This window comes from Lipophrys pholis (genome assembly GCF_963383615.2).
Source record: "Lipophrys pholis genome assembly, chromosome: 10".
NCBI classification, from domain to species: Eukaryota; Metazoa; Chordata; class Actinopteri; order Blenniiformes; family Blenniidae; genus Lipophrys; species Lipophrys pholis.
The window spans coordinates 9,479,534-9,491,776 of NC_137640.1; the positions used below are offsets into that span (position 1 = coordinate 9,479,534).

General features: G+C 42.1%; 1 protein-coding gene across 2 annotated transcripts; it reads right to left on the reverse strand.

Annotated features, from left to right (window-relative positions):
- Positions 1-33: 33 nt before the first annotated feature.
- On the reverse strand, positions 34-11,971 carry LOC308116134 (uncharacterized protein). Of its 2 annotated transcripts, XM_080474147.1 has the most exons (5): positions 11,681-11,971; positions 6,768-6,968; positions 5,153-5,824; positions 3,779-3,936; positions 34-2,157 (listed from the first exon to the last, which is right to left on the reverse strand). In XM_080474147.1, the coding sequence occupies exons 1-5, from the start codon at positions 11,751-11,753 to the stop codon at positions 2,113-2,115; spliced, it is 1,149 nt and encodes a 382-aa protein (XP_080330273.1). In that variant the 5' UTR covers positions 11,754-11,971; the 3' UTR covers positions 34-2,112. The 2 variants fall into 2 exon arrangements, with proteins under 2 accessions (XP_080330273.1, XP_080330274.1); XM_080474148.1 differs by lacking the exon at positions 6,768-6,968.
- Positions 11,972-12,243: the final 272 nt, after the last annotated feature.

Consider the following 12,243-nt stretch of genomic DNA (forward strand, 5'->3'; position numbering starts at 1 on the left):
GTCTAAAAGAGGAATAAAATGAAATGGAGAAAATGGTTTCAAAATACTTTTAATCAAAAATCACCAACAGTCCATAAATCACATCTGGCAGGAAGGCCTCAGCTCTTTAAACACTTTAAAAAAAAGAAAATGACAACACAGAACTTCTATTTTTTAACACTGAAGTTTTAAAATTATGGACGAGTCGATAAATGATTTGCAAGGGCAGCAGATCTCAGTCACTCCGGTGAACTTTTAGCAGGTTAGACGGCAAACTCCACTCGTATCAAACAAGTTTTCAGAAATACATAGCCTCCATGCCAATGAAGACCAAATCTATCTGTCCCCCGTGGCTCACTACTTCACCGAGAAATGTTTGTGCCTGGTTTTCTTCAAATCTACAACATAGAAATGGACCCATTAACCCCAAACTCAAATTTGATGTCCACTGGTCAGTGCACACAGGAGCGTCCCAAAAATATCTAACTATGGAAAAATGGACTTTTCTGATGTAGTAATCCAAACAGTGAAATCACCATTTCAACTTTATACACATAGGCTGAAACATTCCAAGTCTTTGGTTGCTTTTTAGTTTAGAATCTGGACTGATGAGCCCATCAACCTCCAGTCACGCTGTGCGAGAACAGTGGGTGGAGGCAGGTTACAGTCTGGTCAGGTCGCCGTGTCCGCCACAGGACAGACACAGACACAGATTGTGGACTGCGGTAGGAACGCCATGTGTCAGAAGAAGAACTAAATCACGCAAACACCCAGGGAGAACATGCTGACTCCAGGTCTCCTAACCCCCGGCTCAAACCAGGAAAACTGTCGTGATGAGGTTGAGAACCCTTCTTGTCCTGCATCTGTCCCACCTCCACTCATATTCTCCTGCACATTTTAAGTTTACAGCAAGACTGGTACACAGTAAAAAAAAAAAAAAAAAAAAAAAACATCAGAGGAGACTTGGCAAGTTGCTTTCTGAAGTTGAGGTTTCACATTCATTTACACGTCACATTTTTTTATTTATTTGTGACTTTTGAACGCTAAAGTAGCAACTGAAACAGAGACTTTCAAAGACATGGGGGGGGGGGTTATTGTTTTTTTTTTTTTTAGCATGAATCATCAGTAGTATTTACAACACAGAGAACAATGCCAGCTTTGTGTGGAAAGGCCACTGGCCAACTTCAGTCGGCAACTGTCAGTGTATGAGGGAGTGCCTCATGCTGAACATGCTTCAGGCTGATCTTCAAGCACAGGGCAAGTTGGAGCAGCTACTTGCCCTGTGCCTTTAAATGGGAATGACTGGTAAATTTGGAAGCTTGTTTGGACTATAGATACGGTATAGAGAGAGCTGTTTCTGTACTCTGTAAGGCACCCTCTTCTAGACTTAAGATCCCAAGAAAGAATCACAAAAATATGGCACATAGCTAAAATCAGCCCCAACAGCAGCAGAACGTACAACATAGAAAAACTTCAAATAGTCCCTCATTATCAAGCGCACACGCACACGCACACGCACACGCACACACACACACACACACACACACACACACACACACACACACACACTGCTATGTTGTTTATGTACACACACACTGACCATGACTCTTCTCATACACAAAAATACATGTCTTTATCTTTCACTACTCCTGAAAAAGTAAAGTGCAATCTTATAACACTATAATCGGGCTGTTATTTCTTTTCTCTGGATTCGTAGTCTGATCGCTGTCAGACTCAAACTCAAAGTGCTTGTGAGTATAAGTGTGAAACATCCTGCTACTGTACGCTCACCTTTCTCAGTTTACGGGAAATCAAAACATTTTAAAACAACCCAACAACCCCAAAATCAATGGGTTGAACAATATACGCTGTAACAGAGGCATGGGCTACATTTTTAATTACAAACACCAAAATAGACTTTTTCCAAACAGACCCATCGTGGGCGTCGTCCTCACTGTCCATTGCAGTTCACAACATGTCACCCTTTACAAGTCAATAATCTGGATAAATGAACATAATCCAGAAATGTGCATTCTCCTACCAAAGGTGGAAGAACTTTCGACAACAGCTGCCGGAGTCTGGATCATAAAAGAAAGGGAGTTTTTGTGCACCAAGTGTTCTGTTGTGCCTCCATCAGTAGCTGTACATGGACAAGGGCGTGTCCTCCATCATATCATCCTACACAGGAAAACAGAAATGACAGAACAAGTAACCTCAGCGGTGCTATCCATCATGAATGATCTGGATCAGACACTATTTTGTATGACTATCATCAGGGAATAAGGCTTGACAGTCTTTGTGGTGACTTTGAAACTACAGCTTGTAGTCAGTCAGATTAGTTTTAGCACCAAGACTGAAACACATAATTCACTCCCTCGTAAATTCAGTTCCCTGCAACTCAAAAGCACCATACTACACAACATCATGTTTATTCATCACAAGTATACTTGCCTTGCTACAGGTTGTTTAGCTCTGTTTGGAGAATTGGACTAAGTTAAACGGTATACTCTTTTAGGTCACCATTAACAACGCACAATGAAAAACTATGAACTTATTTGTCAAACTTCAAATTTAGGCTCGTCTTCGGTAGATTGCTGTACAGTCATGGGTAATGACAAATGTTGATGAGTCTTGTACGTATTTTAATTAACAAACGTAAACGATCAACAAAAAGTCCAAAATCTGCAGTGAATGAATTAACATCCAGACAGACCCACGTCCTGTATATAACACGTGGGTTCTTTAATCCAGACTCTTGAATGTAAACGTTTCACTCTTTAACCTACACATGGATTATTTTAAATAGACTCAAGCTCTTTATACTGAATCTTCAACTCTATGAAGAACATATGACATCCACAGCAGACGCGGATTATAAAAAATAACTGATTCTTTTTTCTTTGACGATTTAAACTACGCAGGTATTTTTTTTTAGACCTCTCTGAGTCTCTTTGAGCTAGACCTACACTATTTGTCCTACATATGGACATCTCACTCTGAACCCAGACTCTTTAAATTGATCACACAATGATAGCCTCTTTCTTTAAAAAAAAAAAAAAAAAAAAAAAAGGGTTCAACGACATTTCAAACGTATGAGACGGCTGATAATAGCCGGTAGACTGTGACTGTCACAGTGTGCTCAAATTATGTGCAAAAGTAAGTACACCTAAAGGAAACTGTTAATTTCAAATAAAAAACTTGTGACGCTCTTTTTCATCCATGTCATACATTATACATTAAATGCAGGTGAAACTAACACAATCACGTTCTGATTTTTCACAGGTGCATTTCAACACCTCTGTGATGCAGGTGACCTTTTTTATCCACGTACAGAAATAAGACCCTCTAATTATGTTGTGGGAATAATTCTGGCCTTAAACTTTCTATGGATGGTTTTCCTTCACTATCAGCTTCAGAAACAAATACAGCTCACTGGTAATGTTATTCAGGGTGCAAATTAATTTCAGATCATTTATAAATTCCTTGTAAGATCCAAACACATTCGGGACTTTTCTTTGAGAGCTCTTCACATTATGGCATTATGACACTACGCACCTTAGTTCTTAGTTTTTTTTCACTGCATTATTTTTGCTTGTGTGCCTTGGGGGGAGTTTTTCACTCTTACCTTTCACACTCCCTTGTCAAAAAATTTAACATTCAGATCTGATTTTGTTTTTTAATACATAAACATTATCTCTTGAGAGTGCCTCATGTTGGATTCTGGCTGTATGTCTAACATCCGTCTGTATCTGACTGGCTGGGATTTTTCACTGTGATACAATATAAAGGACGTGCTCACCATAGGTAGGTCCTGCAACCTGCGAAACTCTGGCCTGTTGTCTCTGCGGCGCAGTTTTAGGAAGAGGAGGAGCGTGATGATGACGGCAGTGATGATAAAGGCTGACACCAGGCCAGCCAGGAGTGGATCTAATGTGGGAGAGTCGTGGAGCATCGTGGCTGCGACAGAAACACAAGAGGCACATGAGCGGGATGCATTCTTCTATCAATAATCTGCAACTTAAATAAACAAGCTGACCGTGCCACATTTAGGGTGGACTGCAATTTCACTTAACGCGGCGCAGACTGCAAAAACACAGCCACTCCGCTGGTTGTTTAAAGCTGTGACTGGAGCTAAATATAGCAGCATGTCGAGTGTTTATCATGGAGCTCGGGACAGAAATGTCAAACAGGACAGTGATGTTGAGCTTGCCTGTGTGGAACTTAAGGTCACTGTTGAACAAAGGAAAATGATTTTTAGACCTGAATTGAGGGGTAAATACATACATTGTCAAGAGTTTTAGTTTCGCATTCATTGTTTACTAATTATGTTAATCCTGCTGCTGCTGTAACAATGTGAATTTCCCCACTGTGGGATGAACAAATAAAGTACAATCTAATCTAAACATGACTGTTTTCTGCAGCAGCGGTTTGCATCTGTGATTTGTGCACTGTAATTCTATATATGGATGTTGCTATTTAAGACTGTTGGGGAGACTTAGCAGTTTGTTTTATAACCTCTGATAGAAATTAACAACAACCCCTGAGTAGTGAATGCTCCCTGGTCCTTTGGGTAATGGAAGGAGGCAAGGTGCCAGGCGCTTAATGAAACCACACAGAGTGAGACAAGAAGGGAGACTTCAACATTTTAACTGTAGTCATACAGCCTCGTCAAAAGAGAAGAGATTACCAGTACTAGTTATTTGCATTCACAGCCCAGTTAAAGCATTTTCAATCACCAAAAAGGAATGGTTAAACTCTGTGTGGACAGTTTAGATGGAAAAAGAGAAACTGTTGGTGTGTAAATTATGTTGCAGACCGACAGACGTGGGCAAAGAGACTGACAAAAGAAGACAAACAAAATTCCCAAGTCCCGTGACTGTCCTTTCTCTCTTTCTCTCTTTTTCTACCAAACAAACCCATGATTGTGTAGTGCCTGGTGGTGACACTGCTAGTGGAAGATGTAAACACTCAGATGCATGCTGTGTGCCTGTGCATGTGCGTGTGCGTGTGCGTGCGTCTGTGTGCAGAAGCACGGACTGGCTTGTGCTGGAAAAACAAAGAACAGCATCGCCTTTGTTCTCAGTCCAAATCACGTCTTCCCCGGTCGGTACCCAGGCAGAAACAATTTCATAAACCAGCACAGGCAGAAGATATTATAATATTATGCACTTACGGTCATTCCCCACATTGAGCAGCGACGAGTCCTCGGTGTGGGTTTTGGCCTGAGCAGAGGGACTGTATGGTGACTTGGTGGTGGTGGGGGTGGGGGTGGTGGTGGTGGTGGTGGTGATGGTGGTGGGGGTGGGGGTGGGAGTGGTGGTGGTGGTGGTGGTGGGGGTGGGGGTGGGAGTGGTGGTGGTGGTGGTGGTGGTGGTGGTGGGGGTGGGGGTGGGAGTGGTGGTGGTGGTGGTGGTGATGGTGATGGTGGTGGACTGGGCTTTGGTGATGGTCCCAGGGCGGCTGTCAGACGGTGAAGTGTGTGTTGATGACGGGGAACTGTGAGGCTGGGGAGAGGAAGTGGTGCTGGATGTGGAAGTAGGCCGGGCATTTAAGGCAACACTGGTGTGTTCTGGCACTGGAGGCTGGCTTGTTGGGACAAGAGTCGAGGGGGTGCTGTCGTTCTGACTGGGTGGATTTGATGAGGAATCAGGAAGCGCAGGTGCAGGATTATGCGAGGTGTTGTCGCCGGGCGACCGTGTGACTGTTACATCTACTAAGAGAGTGTGAGCGCGTGTGGGGCTGACAATAGTGGTGGAGATGGGGGTGTGAGGAATAGTGGGGGGGTCCACAGATGTAGGACGTGGAGGATCTGATGGTGGCTGAGTTGTTTGGTCTACGCTCTTTTCTGGAACGACAGAGAAGGACACTGTTTGCAAAAAGAAAAAGACATGTGCAAGATTTGACTACAATCCTAAAGCATTGTACATGTCCAGTTTAGCTGCAGTCCGACACTTTCGCATACATGTTTTGTGATTTTCTCTCAATTAGGAGTCCAGGATTCCAGTGCACGATATGACATACTGGGTGGTCCCTGATAACCTCTTTAAAATATAATGGGACTAAGCTGAGTAGCTCAGAGGAGTGAATAGAAAAGGCCGTTAGCAAAATATGCAGGAAATTAATCATGTCATAGAAAAATGTGAGGAATTAAATCACCCAAATCCAAAATAAATGTACTTTACTGTGAAGTGAAATCATGTATGTGTGTGTGAGTTAGTGAGAAAAGGATTGAGAGCTTGTCTGCCTTGGGGGGAGTTTTTCACTCTTACCTTTCACACTCCCTCGTCAGAAGTCACACAGCATTTAATCACTTCTCTCCTCTCGTCAACACCATCCCAATCCCTTCTGAGGCTCACTTTAACTCCCAGCATATTTTATCACCTTGTGCTTTCTTGAGTAAGTTGGTAACAACTATTTTATTTGCCTTTCTCATCAAGTACATCAACTCTTTTCCCATGCTCCTCTTGTTATGAGACCAAACAGTCTTTTTTTTTTTTCATGGTGCGGCTGTCAACCATGTCACTAGTTCTGTGACCCACTTCTGGAAAACAAAACGCTGATAAGGACTTGTTTCAAAATAGTTCCTAAACTCGGAGTAACCTACTCTTAAGCTTCCTCCTAAATTCTTCTCAGGCCTCAAAACTTCAGTAAAAATCTCAAACAGGCAGAAACAACAACTGCGACGTGAGGTAATCGCTCCGAGCTACAAAACCTTTCCTCCACGCTGGTGTTTTCTCAGTCAACACAGGGGTAAGAACAGGAAGTGACAATGTTACTGTTGTCTTTACCTCGTGTGGATGTTACAGCAGTCACTTCCGGATTTGTAGTTGTGTTGTTGCCGAGACCGCTGATGCCATTCAGACTTGAGTGTGGATGAGACATAATCAGTCCATGACTGGTGGGGTCCCCAGTGGGGTCAGATTCAGAGTGTGCAGCTTTGGATACAGGGCCTGCCTCAGTAACTGCTGCAGTAGTGGTAGCAGTGTTGTCTGTCCAGATAAAAACAAAGCGAATTATGTCTTCAGAGTCTTTAACAATTTCTTTAGTCATTATTATTTAAATCAAACACAGGCAAACAGGCAGTAATTAATCTGTCCCAGCAGTAATGATTAAAATCTAAAAACTACCGACACAAACAGTCTTGTTATTAATCAATGAATGTCATTATTAGTGTGTGTGTGTGTGTGTGTGTGTGTGTGTGTGTGTGTGTGTGTGTGTGTGTGTGTGTGTGTGTGTTATATTTATTAACATGTTTCAAAATGAAGCTGAAGAAAGTGATGAATTAGAAAGTGACAAAGTCACTTTATTAATTGTGGAATTTAAAGGAGTTTCTGTTTCCAATACAAACGTTTTTCCAACTTAAATGTTAAAAGTATTTCATGCAAAGTCCAACCAGGTTATTTTAACTGTTAGAAAATAAAGTATTGTCTGACTTGAGCTTTAATATCCGTGCTGACAAACATGGTATTTTAATAACAATGGTTATAATTGTGTTATAGCGTGTGTGCTCATACATATATGTGCATGTGACCTCGCATTGGGTTTTTTTTATATAACCAATCAATACACCAAAAGTTGTGACTCACGTCAAATTCAAAACCGATACACATTTTCCAACTATAGCAACACTTCTTATCTATGAAATTTGATGTTGTTTTTATACCCATTTCTTCTACATTTGAGGTTTACATCAAGAGCCTTTCATTCTGTTTAATTTCACATTTTACACAATATCTTAACATAAATGATACGGCTGTGTAGTTTTGAAACCCATTAATTAAAGAGAACGGGTTTTGTTTGAGGTCCACTTCATTTTTTCTTTCTGTGTACGCTCAGCGACTATGTTGACCAAAGAGCGGCTACATGGAAAACAATTTTCAACATCTTGAAGTTAAAAGGCTTTGAGCCAATCGGGTACACGTGAGGTTTTGTTTCGGAACTTAAAAAAGTCTTGAAGTGAGCTAAAAATCTGTATCAAACTACTTAATGTTTACTCATTGTACCAGATATAGATCTCATTTTGTTTCGTGTTTTCTTTATTATGTCACATTTATAAATTCCCCCTTGTAGCTCTATGTTGGGAACCACTGACATCACTAAAATAGAAGTGAGGGGAAAGGACTAGCACATAATTGAATTCACATTTCACAAGTTTTTTTCCACAAAGTCTGAGGTTCCCCGTCATGTTGACATCAGGGATTATTTTACTTCAGGACCTTTGGGGTCTTCTTATTGTCTCTTACCCCAACTGTGGTTTGACCAATCTGACGCCTCATGTTTGATGGATAAAAACCTTTCCACGTTACTCTATGTACTATTTATGTCGGAGTGATTGTTCTAATCCCAGTAGTTTAATAAAGGACACCCTTGTGTCTATCATGAAGCAACTTTACTGAAAGAAATCACGGTGCAGTGTTTACAGAACAATCAGGATTTTGTTAGCGTTGAAAGCTCTTCACATCAGTGTGACTGCAGTTTATTGAGTCCATTGTTTAAAGAGAAAATATATATTCATTCCTCACTCTCTGTACGTAGTAAAATATTGTCCTGTGATTTATTCTCTTTCCAAAGATTGGGCTGTTTCCCTCAGAACATCTCTTGCCAGTCCAGGGATTCAAACCAGCGACCTTCACTCATCTCAAAGCATCACAGCCCCCAAAACAACTTCATTTCTTCAATAGCCATAGCAGAACCCGGCTGACGTACATTTTACCATAATATTTTCTCTATTTTCAACCCCAGTCGGACTCATCCATTGTCCTTGTCAGATTTCTACCCCGACATGAACAAATACGACACAAATTTCTCAGGCTACAAAATAAAACTGCCTATCAGTTTGATTTGCAATATTTCAATGCATGCGGCGCAGAAATGTTAAGTTGAAGGCCCTCAATCTCTTCTTATCTCTTCTCCCGTCGTCCTGATGCCTTTAGCACCGCGGGACAAGGCGCCATATCTGTTCCTACCTGTTTTCTTCCTTTGATGAAGACCAGAGCGGCCAATGTAATGAAAAGTCATTACCGCTTAGTGACACAATGCCCTGATGGCTTTCATTACCATCACAATCACTCATCCGCCATGAGAGAGAGAACGAGAACCCGGCTTTCTCATACCAGATCAGACACTCATAAACAGACACACGTTCTGTAGAAGAATAAAATCCCCAGCTGACAGTTTCCGATTTAGTTTTAAGATCAGGCTTAAAACTTGCAGATTTGGTAAAGTTTAGTTGGAAGTGACTCGGGTCACTTTCTAGTCAAGCAGCTGGAGGTTGACATGTCAGGGAGACCTGGATTATTATTGCACTCCCCATACATTCATACAGTATGTCACCTCTACACATCACTGACAATCTGTCTCTCATCTGAGCTCGCTGTCTGTGCCTTCCTGCAGTAATCTGTGCTTCCTGCACCTATCAACTCTGCAGCAAGTGGATTAATTAGCCTGCCATCTGACTTGTACTTATCTGTTTGCCTCTGCGTCCTTTTCTCTCGCTTATTATTTCCTAACAACCAGTCGCTACATCAGAAAGCATTGAGCTTCTGCAAAGGTCTTATTTAACTGATTTGAATTGAATCAATACGGGCCTTGTCTCATGTTGTCACGTCTATTCGAATCGCAAAAGGTCAAGATGCTGGGTCGGTTTGCCTTTTTTCGGTTTTCCTCCGTGTGTTTCTGCATGTGCGGAGAGCATTCATAAAGAGAGTCAGTGTTTTCACTACTGCACACTCCTCTTTCCAGATATTACAGGCTCTTACTCACAATCTGCCAGGCCAGCGCAGCCGCCTTGTACCTGGGGAAATAGCTTCAGCTCACTTCTTGACCCTGCCAGTGACGGGAACAACCAGCCATTTCTCAGTCTCCTGCTTCAGCGCTTTGCTGGAAGTGCCTCGGTGACACAGAAACTCCTGCTGCTGCTCCAGTCAAACTGCAGAGGCATTGTTTTCACAGCGTGCGTTTCTGTGGAGATCTGATTCCCAAACACAGGCCATTTACTGATATTCCTGTTAAGCGAAGCTGAAAAAAATATTATGAAAATTGACAAATGGCTGGTTTATGTTCTTGTTCAGAGGAAAAATATTGGTTTTCCATCATTTAATTAAGACCGGAAAATATCGTTTGGATTAACGGGATTATTTCAAAATATCTTTTTGTTCTAGTTTGGATACTTATAAGTTATTAAAAATTATAAATAAATATAATTTCTTAAAATATCAGAATAGTTAATGATATTCAATCAAATGGTTTTTTTTACTGTTTAAAGGCCATATTTTATTTTTTTAGAATAAGTAGCAAATGACACGAATTAACATGCCCATGAAAATTTGTTGGGGGTTTTTTCTTTAGATTTTTACTGGTACATATTTGCATCAGTGGCAAGACAAGAAGTTTATTTCCTGGCACTTCAAAAAGCCAAAGTAGACTTTTTAGTGGTAGTTTGAAGAGTTTCCTGCATTGGGTATGTGCCTAAAATTGTTCTTTTTAATTAGGCTTCAGAAAACTACAATGCACCCAGGGGAACTATTTTATACAGTGTGCATATTAAGCCTATTAGTACAGCGGCCGTTTGAAGTTTTGTCATATTTTTCCACAGTTGGTTTGCAGCAAAACTTCAGGAGGAAAAAAAATATGCTGCTGCTTGCAAATTTGTGATTCTGAGAACAAAAGATGAATTTGGCCACGTAACGTGGTCTCTGTTCAGAAAGTTCAGAGAAAGAGAAGACATTAATAAACTGCCATTTCTCCACTTCCTCCCTCCACTCAGCTTATTGCATGACGTCTGGACACGGTATGAATGAACCTGCCACCATTGCACTGCGTTAAACCCCCTCATAAAGTCTGCATACTGTACTGCAGAGGAAAGCCAATTAGCAGGACCCAGGACAGTGACAGTGTGCTGCTGCACATAATTAAAGGTGTCATTTATCACAATGTACTTCCCCGCTCATTTACAGGCAATAAATGTTCTCCGGAGAAGCTGTGCTGTTTTCTAGTCGTTTGACTTTCGGCTTCTCCAGCTGATGGTACACTTCAGACCAATAAAATCTTTTCAAATGTCAATAGTCTCGTTTTTCTTTAATGGAGGCGCTGCTGATGGACAAAGGGAAGAGGGAAAGTGGGAGGAGGTGAGAAAGCGTTTGGATCAGGTAGGAGAGAAAGCAGAAGGGGGAGGTAAAGAGTGAAACACAGGATATGTGAGAGAGGTGTGTAAATGTGATGCAAGCAGGAAGGGGAAGGTGGGGGTGATGCTAAAGATGAAGTGTGGGCTGTTTGAAGAATAAGCAGAGGCAAAAATGGGAAATTTAATGAAACTTGAACAGCAACATGAACGTGTGTGTGCGTGTGTGTGTGTGTGTGTGTGTGTGTGTGTGTGTGTGTGTGTGTGTGTGTGTGTGTGTGTGTGTGTGTGTGTGTGTGAAAGACTCCTGAAAGATGTACTGTCATTGACGATTGAATCAAAAATGTCAATTTCATATTGCTTTCCTTTTAGAAACTCTAGAACATGAAACATATTCTGCCACAGTCACATGATTGTTTATTTATGTGCTCTCATAAAAACAACAAACGATGGGAGGAGGAGAGGGGTGCCGTTTTGAGTAAATGTCCAACGTGAATTAATAGTCTATGGCGGTAATCAAAGCGGCAAACAGCCCAAAGGTCAAAATAAACCACGATCAATAGAAAAACTTCCACTGCTTACTTTGATCGGCGGATCCCGAGGTAATGAGCAGAAGCGCACAAAGGGCAGCAGCCCACAGTTTGGTCTCCATCATCCGTCTCCTGGCTGCCGGCTGAGAAGATGTTACACTGACGTCCTTTCACTCTCGTCTCGTTCCTCCTCTCGCAAGACTTCTGTCTGTCTTTCTTTTGCTTCGGGTCTCTCGTCCTCAGTCCGCTTTCAGACTTTCATGAAGTAAGTACCAACTCCAGGACCCCGGCTGCTGCTGTTGCTGCTGCGCACTCCTCCTCCTCCGCTGCTGCCCTGCCCACTGACGGCTGCCGCTGTACGCGTGGCTCTCTCTCTCTCTCTCTCTCTCTCTCTCTCTCTCTCTCTCTCTCTCTCTCTCTCTCTCTCTCTCTCTCTCTCTCTCTCTCTCTCTCTCTCTCTCTCTCTCTCTCTCTCTCTCTCTCCGTGCCACGTGTTGCCTGCTCCCTGTTCAAAATAGTCTGGAGAGTCTGACTCCGCGCCGTGACGCGGCTCGCGTAGAAAGACTGACGCCTACCTACAGCGCGCGCACACGCACACAGTATCTCACAGCATCA